Below are 22,906 nucleotides of genomic sequence, written 5' to 3'. Positions count from 1 at the left end.
GTTAGTGGGGCGCCTGGGTGGCTCAGTGGGTTAAAGCCTCTGCCTTCAGCTCAGGTCATGATCCCAGGGTCCTGGGATTGAGCCCTGAATGGAGCTCTCTGCTCACTAGGGAGCCTGCTTCCCCCCCATCTCTGCCTTCCTTTCTGCCTACTTGTGATCTCTCTCTCTGTCAAATAAATTAATAAAATCTTAAAAAAAAAAAAGGTAAAAAAAAAAAAAAGAAATCCTGCCATTTGCAGGGACATGGATGGAACTAGAGAATATTAGGAAAACCAAAATAAGTTAGCCAGAGAAAAACAAATACTATGATTTCACTCATATGTGGAATTTAGAAAACAAAACAAATGAGCAAAGGGGGAAAAAAGAGAGAAAGACAACCTAAGAAATAGACTCTAAACTATAGAGAACAAACTGAGAGTTACTGGAAGGCTGGCGGGTGGGGAGATGAGTTAAATAGGTGATGGGGGGGGGCACTCTGTTTTCTGCCTTCAGCTCAGGTCATGATCCCAGGGTTCTGGGATCAAGCCCCACATCAGGCTCCCTACTCAGTGGTGAGTCTGTTGCTTCCTCTCTCCCTGCCCCTGCTTGTGCTCTCTCTCACACTCTGTTTCTCTAAAATAAATAAAATATTTTTAAAAATAGGTGATAGGGTTTAAGGAATGCACTTTTTTTTTAAATTTAATTCTTTTTATTTTCAGCATAACAGTATTCATTGTTTTTGCACCACACCCAGTGCTCCATGCAATCCGTGCCCTCTCTAATACCCACCACCTGGTTCCCCCAACCTCCCATCCCCCCTGCCCCTTGAAAACCCTCAGATTGTTTTTCAGAGTCCATGGTCTCTCATGGTTCACCTCCCCTTCCAATTTCCCTCAACTCCCTTCTCCTCTCCATCTCCCCATGTCCTCCATGCTATTTGATATGCTCCACAAATAAGTGAAACCATATGATAATTGACTCTCTCTGGTTGACTTATTTCACTCAGCATAATCTCTTCCAGTCCCGTCCATGTTGCTACAAAAGTTGGGTATTCATCCTTTCTGATGGAGGCATAATACTCCATAGTGTATATGGACCACATCCTCCTTATCCATTCGTCCGTTGAAGGGCATCTTGGTTCTTTCCACAGTTTGGCAACCGTGGCCATTGCTGCTATAAACATTGGGATACAGATGGCCCTTCTTTTCACTACATCTGTATCTTTGGGGTAAATACCCAGTAGTGCAATTGCAGGGTCTTGTGATGAGCATAGGGTTCTGTATGGAAGTATTGAATCAGTGTATTGTACACCAGGAACTAATTTTACACTCTATGTTAACTAACTGGAATTTAAATAAAAACCTGAGGAAAAAATAGGCTTATTTTATTAAATGTTTTATGTGCACTTGAGGTGAATGTGCATTTAGTTGTCCTTGAATGGAATATTTAATAAATGTCAATGAGGTCAATTTGAGAAAACCAATAAAAGATGTTCTCTGATTATGAGGAAACTAGCAGATAGAGATCAGGATCTACAAAAAGAAAAGATGAAAAACAAGAAAAGTAGAGATAACAATATTTTAATATTTACATATCTTCAGAAAATAATGGAAGCTTAACAAAAAATGAGTAACATAGCAGTGATGTGTTTTTCTAACTTAAGTGAAAGGGAAATGTATATCAAGTATAGTGCAAAATCTAGAAGATGGGGAAATGGATGTAAATTTCTGCATGGTTTTTAGCTGTAACTGAAGTACCATAGTATCACTTGAAATTAGACTATGATGGAGGAAATATGTGTACTATAAACATTTTACTTAAGAATCTATCAGGCAATAAAATATAATTACACAAAAATATTTAATGAAAAATGAGGCCAAAATAATAGATAAAAAAGGAAACACAAAACACATAGGTCAAATGGATTATATATATAAATGTGGTACATTTAAGTGCAAATATATCACTTATAAACTAAATAGAAGTGGCCCAAGTGACTCAACTAAAAGACCCCTGGGTGGCTCAGTCAGTTATGTGCCCACCTCTTGATTTCAGCTCAGGTCATGATCTCAGGGATCTGGGACTGAGATGATCTCAGTGTGGAAACTGCTTATGATTCTGTCCCTTCCTCCCTGGTCCCTCTCCCTCAAAAAAAAAATTGTTAAATTAGATAAAAATAAACATAAACATGATCTGGAGTTCGTGGGTGGCTCAGTTGTTTAAGCCTCTGACTCTTGGTTTCGACTCAGGTCACAATTTCATGGGTCATGTCATGGAGCCCTGCTCTGGGCTCTGTGCTCAGTGAGGAGTCTGCTTAAGATTCTTGCTCTCCCTCTGCCTCCTTCCCCTACTTCTTTGCTCACTCTCAAATAGATAGGCAAATATTAAGGGAAAAAAAAGTTTAAAAAATAAAATAAATAAAATCAACAAATAGACATAACCCAACTATATTCTGTCTATACGAAACTCACTGTGGAGAAACAAACTTACTAAAAGGATGGGAAAATATACCATGCTAATACTAATACCCAAACAGCTGGTCTGGCTCTATTCACATCTGGAAAATCAGATTTCAGAGTGTAGAATATCATCAGAAATAAAGAGGGCCATTTTAAATCATCAAAGGAATAATTTATCCCAAAAAAGAGAGCAATCCTAAATGTTTATGAATCAAATAGACAAGCTTCAAATTACATGGAGGTAAAACAAAATGAAACAGAAAACAAAACAAAACAAAACAAAACAAAAAACACAAAACTGATGGAACTGGAAGGCAAAACAGACATATCTATGATTACAGCCAAATATTCCAATCTCTATCAATTGGTAAGAGTACAAAGATGAAAGTCAGTGAAGATGCTGTAGATTTACACAAAATTCTGATACTTAGAAAACATTGCACAAAGCAATGGCAGAATACATAGTTTTCTCCATTTTTCATAGATTACTTACAAATACGTTTTACCATAAAATTAAGTGAAATATAAGCTAAATAAAAGGCATTGATCCAGTTTTGATCTTATTTACCATGAACCTACTGAAAATACCATGATATGATTAAGAAAATTTAAGTAGTTACTAAAATATTAAGGAATCACTGTTAACTTTATTGGCATAAAACTGTCACAGTGGTTTTATAAATTTTATTTATTTTGTAGCTACACAATGAAATGCTTAAGGAAAATATATATTGAAGTACCACCTAACAAATATTTGCTTTTTTATTTTATTATTATTATTATTATTATTATTATTATATTATTTTAATCTTCTGGTTTCTCTTAGCCTGTACTCAAAAGAAGCCTGAAACCCAGAACTTCACATTGACAACCGACAGACAGAAGTCTAAGAGAAGCTATGCACTTCTGTACCGAGAAGTAAAATACAGTACTTTTCAGGTCAGAGTGAGTGGTGGAAATTCTTTCTCTCTTTTTTCTGTTCTGTCCCAGAGCCTAGGCAATCCTGTAGCACCAGTGCCAACAGTGCACATAAAATGGGATCCAAGAAGAACACTTCTCTTTGACTACAGGCTCTCTGATCCCAATCATATGGGAAGCAAGCATTCCTGTTGGTCTTTCATTCAGGGAGACAGACATAGTTGTGGGAAGTGCCCATCAGAGCAAGGTAACTAAGTCCCAATGACTAGTAAGAAGACGAGGAAAAGACCCCCTTGGAACATAAAAATGTTGCAGACATAGCTGAGATACGTAAGCAATCCCATGAATTTGTATATAAACTAGGCTCCTATCTAGGCTGCAGATGCCTGAATTTAAAAGTAAAGAGCACATCCAAATCTTTGAGGACAAAAGTGTGCATTAAACTGCCACAGAGACTCCAAACCATCCACACTAATGCCTGTGTGGGATAGATAACAACCACACCAGAAATATTTTAAAATCGCATTGAGGCGCAAAGCAAAACCCAGAGGGGGCAGGTAGGACCTATGGCTGAACCCATCCAGGTTATATAAAAACCCAATAATCAGCTTTATCCATAGGATGTATTCAAGATCTGGAATCCCATATTACTCCGTTAATCAGAATATAATGCCACAGTGTCTGACAAATAAAAGGAAATGGAAAATCTTAACATCTCAAAAAAAAAAAAAGATAGTTAATATAGGTCATTAAAATATAATTTCAAAACGTCATGGAAAATGAAGAGGTTCATCTCAACAAAGTGGTACATCTACCAGTAATATTAATAAATTATGCGTCCTTCTCTAATTGTCCTCAGGCAGTAAGAAGCCAAGGCTATTGTGGGCGTGGGGAGTCTTGTTCCCAATTAAATTAAGGTCATTAGCAGGGAAAATAAGAATGGACAATGAGTAGAGAACTAGTAGTCTCTGCCTCAATCTCTCATATTTCCCAGTCCCATGGTCCTAAATTAAAGGTATCTGTATCTGTACACAGATGAAGGTAGGAAGACAGACAACAGATTCTTTACCATAAAATATATCATATATGCAATAAAGTGTGTGTGTGTGTGTGTGTGTGTGTGTATATATATATATATATATATAAAATACATGTATAGATTAAAGTAAAAATCAGTATTTCACTTGAAGGATAATACTATCAGTTCAAAAGATATTATTTTATGCATCATAACAAAGAAAAAATGTTGCCAACTAATACAATGATTTGTTACTGATTTGTATTCCATACTCTTTAAAAGTTATCCTTCAGTCTAATTTTTGACACATATTACTTTTGTAACTACATGAAAACCAAAGCTGCTAAAATAAATCATTTATTTCTAAGGCAATGATAACAAATATCACCTAGGGATCATCCTTTCAGAGATGTTAAAATATGAAAATTAAGTATCTGTCTATCCAAAACCTTATTTATGAAACAGGACGATTTCCAGCAATGTTGGGTCTCTCATGTATATTTCCCAGGATGCCTCTTTTGCACCACAGAGATAACTTTCTCAAGAGAAACAACCCAATATGCAGTCATATCTCATTTTCTCTCATTTTCAAGCCATTCTGTAAATGAAATTCTTATTTTTGACTTTTCTTTTATTCCACAGTGCCATTCATCCCTGCCAATGTGCATAGCTGCCCATATGGTGCAGTAACCCCCTGTACCTATATACCCTAACTTATCAACTCTTCATTTGATGAACATGGGAGCTATTTCCTGTGCTTTGTTCCAGAATTCTCAGTTTTCTTCTGCAACACAAGTAGGAGTTTCCTCAGGGTATTGACCTGGATGTGAAATTGCTCACTCCAGATGGTTGTTGTTCTTCTTCTTACTGAAAGATGTAGCTGTGCTCTTCCTCCCCTGCCCATGAATATCCTGAGTGGACACAAGCCCCACCCCTCCTTAGTCTAATGGATGTAACATCTCTGATGGTTGACCTTCAGAGGGAAGGGAATGAGGATGGAGAAATGGAGTGCCTCCCAGCCAACAGAATGTGACTTTGAGGACAGCCCAAGGAACCAAAGGCAGACAGGGCTTAAGGCAAGAGGTACTACTCCCATTGGCTCCGTTGAGCAAAGGTGTGAGCAGAGCTAGGAAGGAAGCTAGGGTCTCAGGCTACAGCTTACCTGATGTCACAAAATCTTCTGAGGTCATTTCCATGGAACATGTAAATGAAAGAAACAATAGCGTTTTATTGTGAAAAGGCAAGTCTTATTTATTCAACGCAAAAAGGAAGCTCTCCGGAAGTAGCTTGCTCCCCATGACCAGTCTCTTGTAATGGTCTTCCACGGCTATAGATGGCCTCCCTGGTCACAAATGCTAGGGTACCAGTGATGTCCTCAGCACACCCTGCTGACAGCATGAGAGCCTCCTCCACTACCCTCCTCCACTCTGCTCCTACCTGACCTACTGTGGGCTTTATCATTTATTAGAAAGAGCCTGTTTCACTGAAACTTCAACTCTCAGACACTCGTAATGCAGTCTGTGCATTATAGAGAGCTTGAAGGTCTGAACAGAAAACCATATGGAGAGTTCAATTTCAGGATCCTGGAAATGAGTAAGGATGGTACACCATGAAGATTTCCCACAGACAATGAGGAAAGAAAGAGATTCTTAATTTTGACCCTCACTTAATTCACTCATGGATTCTGGTTCAAAAGCCTACTGATCATATCATTTGTTGCCAAAAACGAAAAAAACACACAAAACCAAAAGGCCCCCAAATCAGTACAAACTTCTAAGTGTGGTATTTGACAGGTGTGGCAATATGGACCCACCCATTTCACAATCTTACCATCTCTTTCATGGCCATGCTACACTGCAGCCAAACTCAACTAGTGACTGTCTCTGGGATGTTCCCTCTTCTCCCGTAAGCTGTGGTACTGGAAAAGTATCCCTCATATTCTGCCCCAAGCTGCAGTCTTTCTACCCTTAACACAGCTCATCTCCCTACAAAGACTTCACACTCCCTATGGCTTTGGTTCACCAGGCTGCACACCCCACTCACCCTACCCTGTCCAGAGCAAAGAAACGGACACATAGTAGGCACAAAGTCAATGTTTACTTAAAAAATAATGAATCAGGGGCATCTGGGTGGTTCTGTTGGTTGAGCATCCAACTCTTGGTTTTAGCTCAGGTCCTACTCTCAGGGTCATGAGATCAGAGAACCGTCAGGCTCCATGCTCAGTGGGGAATCTGCTTAGGGTTCTCTCTCTCCCTGTCTCTCTGCCCTTCCCTGCTTGCTCTCTCTAAAAGAAATACATAAGTCTTAAAAAAAATGATGAATGATCAGATACTGTCTTATCAAACTGGAACACCTTGAAATACAAAGGCCAAGTCAGTTAATTAATACTGTATTTGCTCATCCTTCTTTATGCCCCCCACATGTATGAACAGCACTACCATCTCCGTGCCCAAGAGAATATGTGTCATTTCATATTCTTGATCATCCCTCACTCATCTAATCGTTCCCATGTTCTCTGGGGTCTATGCTCATGTCCCCTCTACGTGCCTGTTGTTCGGGGCTTTTATCATCTATCTCTCCCCTACGTGGCCAGAGTCCCAATGGGTTTCTCTGATTCCAGTTTTCCCATACGTACTCAGGCAGTGGCCATTCTAAGCAGAGGTGTGGACAAGTCCCTCCTTTGTGCCCTACATCTCTGTAGGTCGTGTCCCATGACTACCTGAGTGGATCCTGCCCCCTGCATCTCCTGTCCAATTACCCTGAGCTGTGAGCGTCCTGAACTCCCCCAGCGGTCTCCACCCTGTGAGACTGCATCTGGGCATGTACCCCCACTCTGCCCAACTGTTTATATATACCAGGTATTATCACAGGGCATGTACTAGGCATTTAATTGTTTCAAGAAAGGAATAAATTGACCCACTTTGAGAAAATTATGTTTCCCTATCTTTGAAGTGGGTGGGTGAATGGTGTTGACATCTGAGATCCATTCTAGTTGATATCCTTGAGTTCCATGAATGGCTAATGTGTGTTGCCTCGGAGACCAGGCGAAGCTGCACAAGAGGGGTTGGGACAAGGAAACCAACCCCTGGATTATGGCACCCTACCTGACCTCGTCCTAGACAAGCTCCTCCTCAATTTTTGAGATAACCTGCAAAACAAAACAGAACAAAGCTAGTCATAACAAGTACCACGTAGTGACAACATTTAGTTACATAAATGACATTTTCCAATAAAAAGAGCTGGGACTCCCTGGGGAAGCAGTTGATTACAGAGCTGGGATGGGGAAAATATGACTTTTGAACAAATGGATGTGCCAGAAATGCTAAAAGAAAAGGTGGGGCTTGTCGAAGGAACTCAGGAAACAACATAAAGGAGTTTGCACTGATCTTAGTTAGAATAATCAAAGCACAAAAAGAAAAGTTGATTAAAACCCATAGACTAAATATCCATGTCATAAATAAATAATGGAATAAAAACATAAATGAGGGGGAAAGCATACTGCTTCCTAACAGTGGATTCCAATTAATACAGACAGAGGCTATCAGGGAAACATAAATTCATTAGGGAAATACCACAAGCATAATGGGTACAGACAAAATCCACTTATGAACGTTAAAAATGAGGGGGGGCAAACAACTAGGGGAAACTAGGTTTTTGCAAAGAAATAACCAGTAAATGCAGTGTGGGATCCTGGAAACAAAATGCCAATGCAATCCAAGTGTTTATCTGAGTCACTATTACGTATCTGACAGTTTACTATGAAAGGGGGCTGGAGGAGAAATCTATGGAAACTGTACTATTGTTTGCCAATTTTTCGACAAGTCTTGATTTTTTTTTAAGAGTATGCATTTTTGTCTTTGAAATGAGTAATCAGAATCATCCCCAAGTGCTGAGGAAAAACACAGTTCAGCTGCAAGAAAGACACTGTACAGTAACCTCTGAGTGTATCTTTGTCCAAATCACTCCTGGCCTCAGAGCCCCCAGCTCCTTCCTCTGCAAAACCAAGCTCAATAGCAGTACTGCTTCTGGTTGTGAGGATCAGGTGTATGCACACAGGATGGCACCGACCAGGTAAGAAGCATGCCTTTCAGCTTCCTTCCTGAGGGGCCAAGCATGTCCCTATCCTCAGAGCCCAACCCTATCACGCTCACACCACCCCTTTCTGTCTGCCCTGCCCGTTGCCTGCGCCACCCAGGGTTCAGCATGTGCAATGGTCTACAGCAAGTGTGAAGGGTGAGTGAAACAGTGTGCAACCCCTTCTACTGGAGGGCACGGTCCTAAGGGTGGGGGGTGAAGACAGTGCTCCCCTCCTCTGAAAACGGAAACACTCTAAGCAGGAGGTAAGGGAAGTCGGACCACCCACCTGGACCCCTTCTGGGAGAGGCTGAGGCTTATGTACTCCTGCAGCAGGGAGCCACACCCTCGCTCCTTGAGGCTGCCCTGATTCTCCCTTTTGTCTCCCCACGGGGTTCCCTGTGACTTCAGGAATGATGTGTTTTCCCATATCCTGCTAAGAAGGTAAAGCCTTTCGGTGGGCATTCTCTCCTTGTCCTTACTCGTCCTCGGGGCTTTGGCCTGGACCGGCGAGAGTCTCTGGTGTCCATCTGGTTTGCTTGTGCTGCCTTCATCGGGATCGGCCCAGACAGAGGGTCCTGCGTCCGAACCGTCTGCGGTGTTGCCAACAGGGCTCCTGTCTGTGCCCCCAACTGAGGCCCCCTTCATGCTAGCCTGCAGAGTTCCTGCTGCCCCCGGGGTCACCCCGCGATCCATCTCTGGAGGTGCTGGGCTAAGGACAGACGGCGTGTTCCTGTGCAGACAGTACGAGGCCTGCACTCGGTTTCCTTCCCCACCCATATAGGCCAGGGAGGCAGCCAGGGACATATCGCTGAGCACGGAAAGGCTGCTGCTGTTGACCTGATCTCGGTCCCCTTGTCTGTGGAGCTCCATGGCCTGTGTCGAGAGAAGAAACAGGGAATTGGAGAAGACAGTGAGGGGAGGAGGGATGATCACCTAAGCTAAGCTACTGCAGGGCTGTAACTGGGAGAACCTGTGGGGTCCTCAAGTCTGGTGCACGCAGGGAGGCAGGAGCGCTGGGAGGCCATGGGGGCAGGGGGGCTGTGCCCACAGGGAGGCTGTGGCACAGGAAGGTGGTGCAGGAAGGCCATGCAGGAAGGCCATTCGAGCAGGGAGGCCCTGCCCACAGGGAGGCCTCAAAGCACCCCCACCATGGTCACTCGAGTTCTGTGCAGACACAGTTGTGCTGCCAGGAGGGCACTCCCCCCATTCAGATGGCACCCTCAAAGGGCCGTTTGACACACTCGTCTTAGCATTTCTGCACAACAGATTCTGGGGTGGGTTGGGGGGAGACTGCTGGCCGAGCCGTGCTCAGTGTATACTCTCATACAGAGCACACGCTGTGCACACCTGCCATGCTGCTCATGAACAGAGCTCCGTGTATGGCTCCAGCTAAGGAACGACTGCCACACGCTTGCCAGTGTCCCACGACACACGCGCTGGCCTGGATTGCGGTAGCAACTGGTCCAGGGTGGACTGGGCAGAGGAGGTGCTGTTGGGGGCACTGCTTCATCGGCCATGAGATCAGAGGAGCCGGCATGTGAGGGGCCACAGGTGTTCACAAGCACTGGGACCTTTCCAGTAAGGCAAGGTCTATGCATGGTGCCTAATGGGGCCTGAGCTCTCCCGAAGGCAGTGCTTTCTCCCAGGGAGTCTCAGAGAGCTGCCTGGAAGGGCCCTCGCTGATCTTCCAAGTCACCCTGGCCCCACCGCCCAGAGTCCACACAAAGGCTTACAGATGAGCTCCTCCTGTCCTCTGCCTCCAGCCCGGGTATGGAGACCATGTCACCCACAGGCTGGGCCTGGGTCCCACTGTACGCCTCCATGGGGGGCCTCAGCAGGCCCACCAGGTCCTCCCAGAAGGCAAACACATCTTCCTTCGAATTGGAAGGAGGGCACAGCTGCAGGTAGAAAGAGCGGCCCGTGGCAAGCTTCAGCTGGAATTGCTTTTTGTCGTGATTATAGATGGATAACTTCACAAACTTCAAAGGAAGCAGCCTGTTGGGCAGCAAAGAAGTGGGGCATTAGGCTGAGACAAAGGGGAAGAAACAGGGAGGCAGTCTTCCGGCCCTGTCAGAATCTATTATTTCCTAAAGGATCTGCCAAATCCTGTCCACCCAGCTCAGCCCTCCTGCCAGAGCCATGTTCCTGAGACATGCCGCCGTAATTTGGAGCTAGCCCTTCGCCTGCCGGACCGCATAGGACACCAGGCTGACTCCTGACCACCTGCTAGGAACCCCCTACTCCCCACTCTGCCATGCAAGGGCTGCTGCCATGTGCCCCCAACTGTCCTCCTGGCCTTGAGCCCAGTATTGCCTCCTCTGATTCTGACGTGGCTGCGGGTCAAGGAGTGACGGGCGTGCGCACTCTGCACACATCCCACACAGACGGACGCAAACTCCCGCACTTGCCTGGTCAGTTCCAAGCTCTCTGCTGCCTTGAGGTCCGTTCTCTGGGTGTCGGAGTCATCACCAGCACCGGCCACACAACGTGTGGCCGGCTGGGCCAGCAGCATCACATCGGGCACTGGTAGGTGCTGGCCGGTGTAGGCCACACCAACTGTCACCACGTGCACGGTGTTGTGCACGTCAATCACCTCTCCCCGTCTGTTGACCTGTGGTGATGGAAGAAAGAGGACAGTGGCTTGGCCGTGTATTCTCTCCTGTCTTCCTCGGCCCCACTCCTCGGAGAAGCGGCTACCGCAGCTCTCGGTGTGTGGCTGAAACTCAGCAGGCCGAGTCCCAGCCGCGCAACGTGGGGACAACTGGGCTCACGCGAAACAGACATTGTATTAAGACCAAGAACAGCTTTCCACCTCAAAAATACCAAGGCAAGAAACCCTAAAACATAAAGGGATTAAAGGTGGGACAGTCAAGCGCAACACATGATCTGGGCTGGGAAACCCTGCTGCTGAGAACACCATGGGGATGACTGAGAAAACACACACACACACACACACACACCACTAGGCAAAGGGCAGGAAATCGGGCCGTGGTTACCTAAGTAAACATCCAAGTTCTTAGCAGACTCAGGAAGAATTTAGAGCTAAGGAGGCCAAATGTCGTCACTTACTCAACAAGGGTTGAGCGAGCAGGACAGTCCACGTCTTGAGTCTGGGTGCGTTCACCGGCTGGAATCCCGCCCTCATATTTTGGGTAGCCAGGGGCTCCACGGCCCAGACCGCCCAGTCACGGCACCCAAATCTTGGGGGAGGGACCCGGCATCGGGGTCCCCGAGGCTTTTCGGGGGACTCCAAGGAAGAACCAAGGCTGAGCAAGAGTCATAGCTGAGCGGTCATGGAGCTCCGGGTCAGGTGGCACCTGTCCCCTTGCACCCTCTTCCCTGCCTCACCCCTACAGGTGTAGTTGCTCATGCTGCATGGCCGGGGCATACTGGATGCCACAGCCAACACCACCATCCTGAAAACTGTGTAGACCAGAAACTCCCTGAGCTGAAAGCCTAACGACCTGGAAAGTCACATCACTCCCTGGGGCTCAGTCGGCCTCTCAGGACAAGGGGGTCTTTGTGCTGCCGACATAAGTAGATTGTTGTGAGGCTCACAGGGGATGGACACCAGCCTGAGCTGGACCCTGGAGAGAACCACATACACATGATTGCAGGACCTGTAACCTCGATTTCCTACAGAACATCCTGAGGGAGGAAAAGCAATGGCAAACAGCCCAACCAGCAGGACCTCATGGCACAAGTTCACCTGTCAAACCCACGACCGGACTGATCTCCGAGAGTTATTAAGCGTTTAGTAAGGACAGACACAGGACAACACCTGCCTGACAATAAGGGCATTATGTACGGCAAAGCGTGACACTGGATAAAACATGCTGGAAAAATCATGCAGTGAAAAAAACAAACAAACAAAAAAACAGTTACTCTCCTCTACCCACCTGCAAAGTCACTCAAGATATCATTACACACTCAGAACATAATAGGTCTACAGTATTGTTGTGGGAAGAAAAGAAGGAAAGGGAGGAAGAGGGGGCACATACATGCATCGGGGAGAAATGGGCAAAAGGGGGCACCATGAATCAGGGAGAAGTGGGACCAGACCGTGAATCGGGTAGGACGGGGGGACTGGACCATGAATTTGGGAGGAGAGGGATGGCCCTTCACCTGTATGAAGTCACTCTCAAATGTGGGGAGGTCCTTCAGGAGCGCATACTCTCCCTTGCCCAGCAGCTGGTGCAGCTTCCCTACAGAGCTGTGGAACATGGGCAGCACAGGGCAGCTCTGGGTGCTGGGGTCTGCTGACTCCCTGTCGCTGTCCATGGCTCCCTTGCACTAAGAGACCTGCAGAGAGATCAGAGGTTTTCTTGCCCCTGTGACGTGGGCTGTTTCCTCAGCACCAGCGCACACGTGCTGGCACAGAGTTAACAGCCATATCCTGCTGTGGTGTGACTTTGACACAGGGTCCCCTGCGCACATATGCCCCCCACACCGGCCAGCCGGGTGCCCATGGGGGACCTGGAGGAAGGCCTCCTGTCCTTGGCTGAGGGAGGCCAGCACCAGGACACCTGCACAGTTCAGGAGCCACAGCGCAGGCCGCCGTGCAGACCCTTACCCTCACTCCTCAGCCACTGCCTTGTGCAGTGAACCTCTACAACCTTGTGGACAGGCCTGGCCTCAGAGACCCCAACTTTCATTTCCCCACTCTCTCTGGCCCAGGCCTCTGACCTTCACTGCGGATTCACTGCATCCAAGAAAAGTGGCCAGCACTTCTATCGAAACAAAGACGGTCACCTGATCTGAGCTTTTCATTACTTATTCCCTCCGGGAAGGCTTTCCATTTAGACAACCGTCCCCTCCAACCTGGGTCAGGATTAGGACCAGCCCCACCCGACCCCGACCCCAGCTGAGGTCCACTTAGACCACTGTCCCTTCCCTCCTGGGTCAGGGTCAGGATCAAGCCCACCCCGACCCCCGCTGAGTCCCTACTCTGGTAAGGCTCTCTCCTACAACCTTCCTGCCCTCGCCTCCTCAGGGGATCTGCACTCTGAACCCGGGTCCTGATGAGGGTCTGCCCCAGCCCACCCCAGGGGTCTCCTCCCGGGGCTCTCCCACGAAGCACGGGTCGGGTTCACCTAACCCTGGTCTAGGTCACGGTCTTGGCGCGTCCACCCCACCGTCACACCCCGACCTGGTGTAGGTCACGGTCCTGGAGCGGCCACCCGACTGTCGCACCCCACCTCGTCTAGATCATGGTCTTGGCATGGCCACCCCACTATCACTCCCCCGCCCAGCACCCCTCCCTACGCCCCCCAGTCCCGTGGGGCCACTGAGGACTGACCCCTGGCCTCTGGGTGGGCACGGGCGGGCCGCAGCAGACCCGACCTCTGGAACCCCAGGTGCACCGGCCGCTCCAGCGGCCAGGGCGCCCCCGCCCTGCCCCGAACACGCTCTCGGCCGCGGTCCCCCGGAAGCCCTGTCTCCGCCCCACACAGGCCGCCCTTCAGCTCTGTCATTGTGAGCTGGAGCCGTCGCACAGCACTGTGCCCTCATCCCCGCAGCCGCCCCTCCGCACAAACAGCGGCCACGCACAGGCGACGCCCCAGCGCAGGACGCGCAGACGCAGGCGCTGCCTCCGCCGGGAGGGGCAGCCCGCGGCGGCCGGCGAGGCGAGCGCAGGAGCGGACTCCCGCGCGGGGGCCGCAAACTCCGCCCACTTCAGGGCGGGACCGGAGGGCAAGAGCGCCTGAGCGAAGGCCGCCAACTGTGTGTATGCCCCTTTAAGGGCGGGCCAGCAGCTGCGCAAGCGCAGTCACCGCCTTGCGAGGGTGGTAGGTCAGCGCGCATGCGCAGAAGTAAAGGGCGCACTAAATGTCTCTGGGGTTTGGTGCTGCAGAGAGCAGGAACCGGGAACTTAGCCTTCTTGGGTTTACAGAAAAGGCGGCACAAGGGTGTCCCCGCTCCTGTCAGGATGCCCTGCTCCTTTGCATCTCCTGGCATTGTGCACTAAGGCTGCAGCAGTCCCTGATGTCAGCCCTCCGGGACTGGGCCAAGTAGGGTCAAGGCCGTCTCAGGAGCGGAACCAGAAAACTAGCTAAGGCACAGCATCTAAGCAGTGTTTTTGAACAACCAGACAGGGTAGAAACGTTCTGTATTCGGATGACTTCAGGGTCTTTCTAGAGTCTCTGGAGATCAAAACTCCTTGTCTTGTACAAACTGAGCAGATGGACCTCGTGGAAAGCAGGCATTTGGAGAACTGCTGGAGGAGCTCGTAGCCCCGGTCCACCTGAATCCACAAGCCCCTACAGCTGACCAGTTCCATGCATTCTTCAAGTGAGTGTCTGTGGCCGCAGGCCTCAGGAGAACCAGGAATAGAGCATCCACTGACCTACTTTGAGGCAACTTTATTTCAGGGGACAGCAGAGTCGCATCTACCCACACACAGCCTGGTCCAGAGTACGGCAGACCCGCGGGGGAGTCCCCGGGTCAATCCTCCCTGCAGAACAAACAGGGACTCCTAGGGGACCATGCACAGTAAGTCCAAGGAGCGTGGCTTCTCCTCTCACCAAGGAGTGCCAAGTACAAAGCTAGGACTAGCCCAGGATCAGGCTACCTCTGTCAGAGAGGACTCTTCAGACTCTGTGGGGCTGGGGCTGGCTATTGGTGAGGACTGAAGTTGTCCTCACTGCAGTCCCCTACCCTCCCTGGATCGTGCTCCCAGGCACACCAAGCACGGGTGGACAGGATGATATCTTAGGAGCTGACCCTTCCCTGATGTTCTCTTTTCTTCATTCTCTATTTTATTTGTCTTGGTTCTAATATTTTATGATTCCCTTCCTTATGCTAGTGCATTCGTTTTCCCTATTTACTACCCGTTACAAGTTTATATCCTTTAACATCTCCCTAACCTCCCATCCCACCCATGTTAGTCACCAATCTACTCTGTTTTATAAATTCAGCTTTTCTAGACTTCCATATATAAATGATGTCATGCAGCGTTTATCTTTCTGTCTCAGTTATTTCATTTAGTATAATGCCCTCAATAATAGCACCAGTGATGCTCCAAATGTCTTCTTTTCCATGTCCAGATATATTCCATCCCATGTAAACACCACACATCCTTTATCCATCCATTCATTGACAAACACTTAGATTGTGTCCATATCCTAGCTATTGTGAATAATGCTTCAGTGAATATAGGAGTGAAGATTTTTCTTTGAGATACTGATACCATCTCCTTTTGCTGTATTTCTCAAAGTAGGATTACTGGATCACAAGGTAGTTCTTTTTTCTTTCTTTCTTTCTTTTTTTTTTTTTTATTGTTTTAGGAACTTCCACACTATTTTCCATACTAAATGAACCAACTTACCTTTTACCAACAGTGCACAAAGGTTACATTTTCTCCACATTCTCTCCAACACTGATTGTCTCTTGTCTTCTTCTTGATATCTAGTCCAACATTAAGGTCGTGTGAGGCAACATGTCATTGTGGTTTTGATTTGCATTTCCCTGATGCTTGGTAATGGTGACCATCTTTTCACTTACCTGTTGACTATTTGGATACCTTCTTTGGAAAAATTCTGTTGAGTTCCTGTACCATTTTTCTTGATCAGATTGTTGTTGTTACTGAGTTTTATATTCCATTTCATAGGCTGTGTTTTTATTTTGCTGATTGTTTCTTTTGCTGTGCAAACGCTTTTGAATTGGATGTAGTCCCACTTGTTATTTTTTACTTTTGCTACTTGTGCTTTGATGTCATATCCCAAAAAGTCATTGTTAAAACCAGTGTCAAGGAGCTTCTTTCATGTTTTGTTGTTGTTGTTGTTGTTGTTGTTGTAGAAGTTTTAAGGTTTCATATCTTACGTTACATCTTTAATCCATGTCATGTAATTTTTGTGAGTGATAGAAGATAGAGGTACAAATTCATTTTTCTGTTCTATACGGCTACCCAGTTTTTCCATCACCATTTGTTGAAGACACTATCCTTTCTCTGTTTAGTTTTCTTGGTTCCCTTGTCAAATATTAGTTAACTGTATATGAAGGAGTTTATTTCTTGGGTCTCTATTTGCTTCTTCGGCATCTATATTCATCAGAAACATTGGCTTATAGTTTTGTTTTTCTTATAGTGTTCTTATCTGGCTTTGATGTCAGGGTGACGTTGCTCCTGTGGCATTCTGGAATCTCCCTTTGGTGAGTTTGTATGGCTACAAATTCTTTCTTATCCATGGGTATCTGTCCAAGTCAGCAGTCTCTAGTATTTTCCCAGATAGATCTCAGAGTGTTTGGGGACGATTTGGTGAATCTTCCTCTTTCTAACACCTATACCTAAGTCTGTATACCTGTAAGCAGATGCATAGATTGGTGAGGCTTCTCCCACATCCCTTGGAGTTTAGTACCAGATCCAACCACTTCCACAGAGTATGTCTCTGTGTGTCTGTGTGAATGTCTCATTGTCGTTAATAAAGAGAGGGGTGCGAAGGAGGGACATTTCATGCCACCACAATGCTGACTTACATTTCACATAGATTGAAAATTATTTTAACATGCTTCCATTTTAAGAAATAATAAATAATAAGTAGAGTGAAATACCAAAATTATAATACCGTGTTTTCTGTTTCTCTTTATTAGAGATCTTTATAGCTTCATATGACTTATAGTTACTATCCACCTTTCATTTCAACCTCAAAGACTCCCTTTAGCATTTGTTGGGCACATCTAGTGGTAACAAAAGTACTAGACTCTGCATATTGAGAGAAGAAAGAGTATTTATACACATATGACAGACTTAAAAGAGTGATATCAAATGGACAATTGGCTATACAGTTCTGGAGCTTAAAGTTGTGGCTGCTCTATAGTTAAAATTTTGCAAGATTTTAACATATAGATGATATATGAAAATATGGGGATAAATATGATTTTTCAACAAGAGTGTGTGAACACAAATAAATAACAAGCAAGCACAGAGGGAATTCAAACATAAATTTTAAGTGATGGAAGAAGACTAAAAAAAAAAAAAAACAAAGAGAGGGGGGATAAGAGATGGGAAGACATTTATAAGATGGTTAAGCAGACTCTTCTAGGAGATGAGAGGCCCTAAGGCATTGATTGAGTGTGGAAAGTGAGGATTAAGAATTTTTCATAAAAGTTATCCACACAGATTTACTGTTTTCCTGGGCAGGGTGGATTCTTTGGTCTGGGGAAAATGCACACCATTCCAGTCACAGTGGGAGAGGAAAATGGTTTTGTAAAGAATTGGAAGCAATTCTACATGCAAAAAATTACCCAGAAACACCTGTGTGAATAGATGGGAAAAGGTGTGATGTTCAAAGGCTATGTGTGTTTCTGTTAGATGGAAGATTTTATTGTCTAGGTGAGTTTGAAGTCTTGCGATAGTATCCGATAGTGATAAAAAATCTGGGTGTGGTACACAAAGTGATCACTGGTAGCCTGAGGCTAAAAAGGAATGTGACTAGGGAAAATGTGGAGATATCCAGATTCAATAGGAAAAGTATTTACTGTAAGAGGGAAAGAGGATCATTGGAATCCGATAAGCATTTAAAGAAATGGAGTCAAAATAATATGCCAGATTTAATCTGGGAATTGATGTGGATTACATTTCATCTTTCAATTCTGAGATAATGCTATCAGCTCGTTCTACTATACAGAAGTGAGGATAGGATTCAACAAAATCACAAAGGCATTTCATACTCCTTTTGGAAATTGGAACTGACAACTAATTAAAGACAAAGGTGGATTTGGCATCAAAATTAATTATCTAGGGAGTAGGATATGATCAACTTATTGTGACCTCGTCCTACCTGTTTGTGTACTTTTGTTTAAGATCACTCAGCTGTTGTTTGGACCCTGATGTGTTTGTTGGAAGCCAGGTTGACTTTGGGTTGAGGCTTACCTCTGCGAGCCTAGTTGGAGATAAGGGCAAAGGAGTGACAGTTGTTAGAGTCTCAGATTGTAAAGAGCAAATAACAAGATATAAGTTAAAATTTAAAACTGTTGTTGTCGTAGTTATTTCACCCATGGGGACTGATACAATGTGATATTTAGTAGTTTGCTTAACCAAATTAGTGATTTAAGACATAGTTCCATTATGAATGACAACAAAGTCCAAAATATGGCTAAAGACAAATAAGATTTTAAAAAAGTCATTATAGAAAGGAGTCAATGACCTGATAATAAGATATCTAGGTAGATTGCCAAATGGCAGACTTAAAGTTGAAAAAAAATCATTAATCTGGTGTCCTCTTTAAGTGATAGTAGCCAACTGATAAGTGAATACTCTCAGTGAGGGATGAGTTAGTTTGTATTTCACTAATATGAAACTTCAAAGGTGTTTTCAAAATGGAGCAAGAGAAAAATATTCTCAAAAACATTACAAACAAGGAGTATACCATGTCCACACACTGGCCCTGGAACACAATGGGAGAAGGTTATTAAGCAGTTCCACTTGAGTTGCTCCCAAAATTTTTTAGTGTTTTACTGTTTCATTTTTATGACTATTTTATTAATTTTAATTGAGGTGTATTTAACATACAATGCTTTATGAGTTTCAAGAGTATAACATTATGCAGCAATTCCACACAACCCTCAGTGCTCACCATAATAAGGGTAGTCACAGTCTGTCACCATAAAATGCTATTACAGTATCATTAACTACATTTCCTATACTGTACTTTCTATCCCCATGATAAAAGGATTCCAGTATTTTTGTACTGGAATTTCGTAAATATTAATCTTTTTATCTATCTTACACAACCCCTCCACCCTCCCTCCCATAACCACCAGTTCATTCTCTGTTTTTAACAGTTTGGTTTTTGTTCCTTTCTTCCTTTTTTTTTTTTTTTTTTGCATTTTTAGATCCCACATATAAATGAAATCATATATTTGTCTCTCTCTTCTGACTTATTTCACTTAGTCTGTATCCACTAGATCCCTCTATGTTTTTCAAGTGGTAAGAGCTCATTGTTTTTTACACCTAAAATATTGTATAGTATGTATACCACATCTTTATCAATTGTCTATCAAGGAGCACTTGTGTTACTTTTTTCTTAATTTTATTTTTTTTTCAACATAACAGTATTCCTTGTTTTTGAACCACACCCAGGGCTCCATGCAATCTGAGCCCTCTCCAATACCCACCACCTGGATCCCCCAACCTCCCACCCCCCCACCGCTTCAAACCCCTGATTGTTTTTCAGAGTCCATAGTCTCTCATGGTTCACCTCCCCTTCCAATTTCCCCCAACTCCCTTCTCCTCTCTAACTCCCCTTGTCCTCCAGGCTATTTGTTATGTTCCACAAATAAGTGAAACCATATGATAATTGACTCTCTCTGCTTGACTTATTTCACTCAGCATCATCTCTTCCAGTCCTGTCCATGTTGCTACAAAAGTTGGGTATTCATCCTTTCTAATGGAGGCATCATACTCCATAGTGTATATGGACCACATCTTCCTTATCCATTTGTCCGTTGAAGGGCATCTTGGTTCTTTCCACAGTTTGGCAACCGTGGCCATTGCTGCTATAAACATTGGGGTACAGATGGCCCTTCTTTTCACTACATCTGTATCTTTGGGGTAAATACCCAGTAGTGCAATGGCAGGGTCATAGGGAAGCTCTATTTTTAATTTCTTGAGGAATCTCCACACTGTTCTCCAAAGGGGCTCCACCAACTAGCATTCCCACCAACAGTGCAAGAGTGTTCCCCTTTCTCCACATCCCCTCCAACACATGTTGTTTCCTGTCTTCCTAATTTTGGCCATTCTAAGTGGTATAAGGTGGTATCTCAATGTGGTTTTAATTTGAATCTCCCTGATAGCTAGTGATGATGAACATTTTTTCATGTGTCTGATAGCCATTTGTATGTCTTCATTGGAGAAGTGTCTGTTCATATCTTCTGCCCATTTTTTGATATGATTGTCTGTTTTGTGTGTGTTAAATTTGAGGAGTTCTTTATAGATCCTGGATATCAATCTTTTGTCTGTACTGTCATTTGCAAATATCTTCTCCCAATCCATGGGTTGCCTCTTTGCTTTGTTGACTGTTTCCTTTGCTGTGCAGAAGCTTTTGATTTTGTTGAAGTCCCAAAAGTTTATTTTCACTTTTGTTTCCTTTGCCTTTGGAGACATATCTTGGAAGAAGTTGCTGTGCCTGATAGCGAAGAGGTTACTGTCTATGTTCTCCTCTAGGATTCTGATGGATTCTTGTCTCACGTTGAGGTCTTTTATCCATTTTGAGTTTATCTTTGTGTACGGTGTAAGAGAATGGTCGAGTTTCATTCTTCTACAGATAGCTGTCCAGTTTTCCCAGCACCATTTATTGAAGAGACTGTCTTTATTCCACTGTATATTTTTTCCTCTTTTGTCGAAGATTATCTGACCATAGAGTTGAGGGTCCATATCTGGGCTCTCTACTCTGTTCCACTGGTCTATGCTTCTGTTTTTATGCCAGTACCATGTTGTCTTCGTGATCACAGCTTTCAGGTAAAGCTTTAAATCAGGTAATGTGATGCCCCCAATTTTATTTTTGTTTTTCAACATTTCCTTAGTGATTCGGGGTCTCTTCTGGTTCCATACAAATTTTAGGATTATTTGCTCCAGCTCTTTGAACAATACGGTGGAATTTTGATCGGAATGGCATTAAAAGTATAGATGGCTCTAGGAAGTATAGACTTTTTTTTAATTTATTTTCAACATAACAGTATTCATTGTTTTTGTCCCACACCCAGTGATCCATGCAATCCATGCCCTCTATAATACTCACCACCTGGTCCTTCAACTGCCCACCCCCCTACCTCTTCAAACCCTTCAGATTCTTTTTCAGAGTCCATAGTCTCTCATGGTTCACCTCCCCTTCCAATTTCCCCCAACTCCCTTCTCCTAACTCCCCATGTCCTCCAGGCTATTTGTTAAGTTCCACAAATAAGTGAAACCATATGATAATTGACTCTCTCTCTGCATGACTTACTTCACTCAGCATAATCTCTGCAGTCCTGTCCATGTTGCTACAAAAGTTGGATATTCATCCTTTCTGATGGAGGCATAATACTCCATAGTGTATATGGACCACATCTTCCTTATCCATTCATCCATTGAAGGGCATCTTGGTTCTTTCCACAGTTTGGCAACCGTGGCCATTGCTGCTATAAACATTGGGGTACAGATGGCCCTTATTTTCACTACATCTGTATCCTTGGGGTAAATCCCCAGTAGTGCAATTGCAGGGTCATAGGGAAGTTCTATTTTTAATTTCTTGAGAAATCTGCACACTGTTTTCCAAAGTGGCTGAACTAACTTGCGTTCCCACCAACAGTGTAAGAGGGTTCCCCTTTCTCACATCCCCTCCAACACATGTTGTTTCCTGTCTTGCTAATTTTGGCCATTCTAACTGGTGTTAAGGTGATATGTCAATGTGGTTTTAATTTGAATCTCCCTGATGGCTAGTGATGATGAACATTTTATCATGAGTCTGAAAGCCATTTGTATGTTTTCATTGGAGAAGTGTCTGTTCATATCTTCTGCCCATTTTTTGATATGATTATCTGTTTTGTGTGTGTTGAGTTTCAGGAGTTCTTTATAGATCCTGGATATCAATCTTTTGTCTGTACTGTCATTTGCAAATATCTTCTCCCAATCCATGGGTTGCCTCTTTGCTTTGTTGACTGTTTCCTTTGCTGTGCAGAAGCTTTTGATTTTGATGAAGTCCCAAAAGTTTATTTTGGCTTTTGTTTCCTTTGCCTTTGGAGACATATCTTGGAAGAAGTTGCTGTGGCTGATATCAAAGTGATTACTGCCTATGTTCTCCTCTAGGATTCTGATGGATTCCTGTCTCATGTTGAGGTCTTTTATCCATTTTGAGTTTATCTTTGTGTATGGTGTAAGAGAATGGTCGAGTTTCATTCTTCTACAGATAGCTGTCCAGTTTTCCCAGCACCATTTATTGAAGAGACTTTTTTCCACTGTACATTTTTTCCTGTTTTGTCGAAGATTAACTAACCATAGAGTTGAGGGTCCATATCTGGGCTCTCTATTCAGTTCCACTGGTCTATGTGTCTGTTTTTATGCCAGTACCATGCTGTCTTGGTGATCACAGCTTTGTAGTAAAGCTTGAAATCAGGTAACGTGATGCCCCCAGTTTTATTTTTGTTTTTCAACATTTCCTTAGTGATTCGGGGTCTCTTCTGGCTCCATACAAATTTTTGGATTATTTGCTCCAGCTCTTTGAAAAATACCAGTGGAATTTTGATCAGAATGGCATTAAAAGTATAGATTGCTCTAGGCAGTATAGACATTTTAGCAATGTTTATTCTTCTGATCCAAGAGCATGGAATGGTCTTCCATCTTTTTGTGTCTTCTTCAATTTCTTTCATGAGTGTTCTGTAGTTACTGGAGTACGGATCCTTTACCTCTTTGGTTAGGTTTATTCCCAGGTATCTTATGGTTCTTGGTGCTATAGTAAATGGAATCAATTATCTAATTTCCCTT

The 22,906-nt window shown here is 44.5% G+C and overlaps 2 protein-coding genes and 1 long non-coding RNA gene across 3 annotated transcripts in view; all 3 read right to left on the bottom strand.

Moving 5' to 3' along the window:
* Nucleotides 1-5,003: 5,003 nt before the first annotated feature.
* On the bottom strand, nt 5,004-6,090 carry LOC116861707. Its single transcript, XR_004381533.1, has 2 exons — nt 5,537-6,090; nt 5,004-5,285 (listed from the first exon to the last, which is right to left on the bottom strand). It is a non-coding gene; the product is annotated as an uncharacterized LOC116861707 (long non-coding RNA).
* Nucleotides 6,091-6,907: 817 nt separating this feature from the next.
* Nucleotides 6,908-13,924, bottom strand: LOC116861706 (protein FAM71C-like). The gene is made up of 6 exons (XM_032848479.1): nt 13,751-13,924; nt 12,577-12,753; nt 10,860-11,062; nt 10,185-10,446; nt 8,738-9,324; nt 6,908-7,522 (listed from the first exon to the last, which is right to left on the bottom strand). Exons 2-6 carry the CDS (start codon nt 12,730-12,732, stop codon nt 7,465-7,467), a joined length of 1,266 nt encoding a protein of 421 aa, XP_032704370.1. The 5' UTR covers nt 12,733-12,753; nt 13,751-13,924; the 3' UTR covers nt 6,908-7,464.
* LOC116861731 (olfactory receptor 11L1-like) overlaps nt 13,922-22,906 on the bottom strand; it is a 53,033-nt gene continuing 44,048 nt past the window's right edge. The window contains exon 4 of the mRNA XM_032848501.1: nt 13,922-14,207. Within this exon, the coding sequence (XP_032704392.1) occupies nt 13,922-14,207 (286 nt within the window). The remainder of the gene's footprint in view (nt 14,208-22,906) is intronic.

Source organism: Lontra canadensis, unplaced genomic scaffold (assembly GCF_010015895.1).
Source record: "Lontra canadensis isolate GAN:19392208 unplaced genomic scaffold, GSC_riverotter_1.0 scaffold205, whole genome shotgun sequence".
NCBI classification, from domain to species: Eukaryota; Metazoa; Chordata; class Mammalia; order Carnivora; family Mustelidae; genus Lontra; species Lontra canadensis.
Note: the sequence above shows the minus strand (reverse complement) of the source record. Positions and strands in the feature narration are given on the sequence as shown.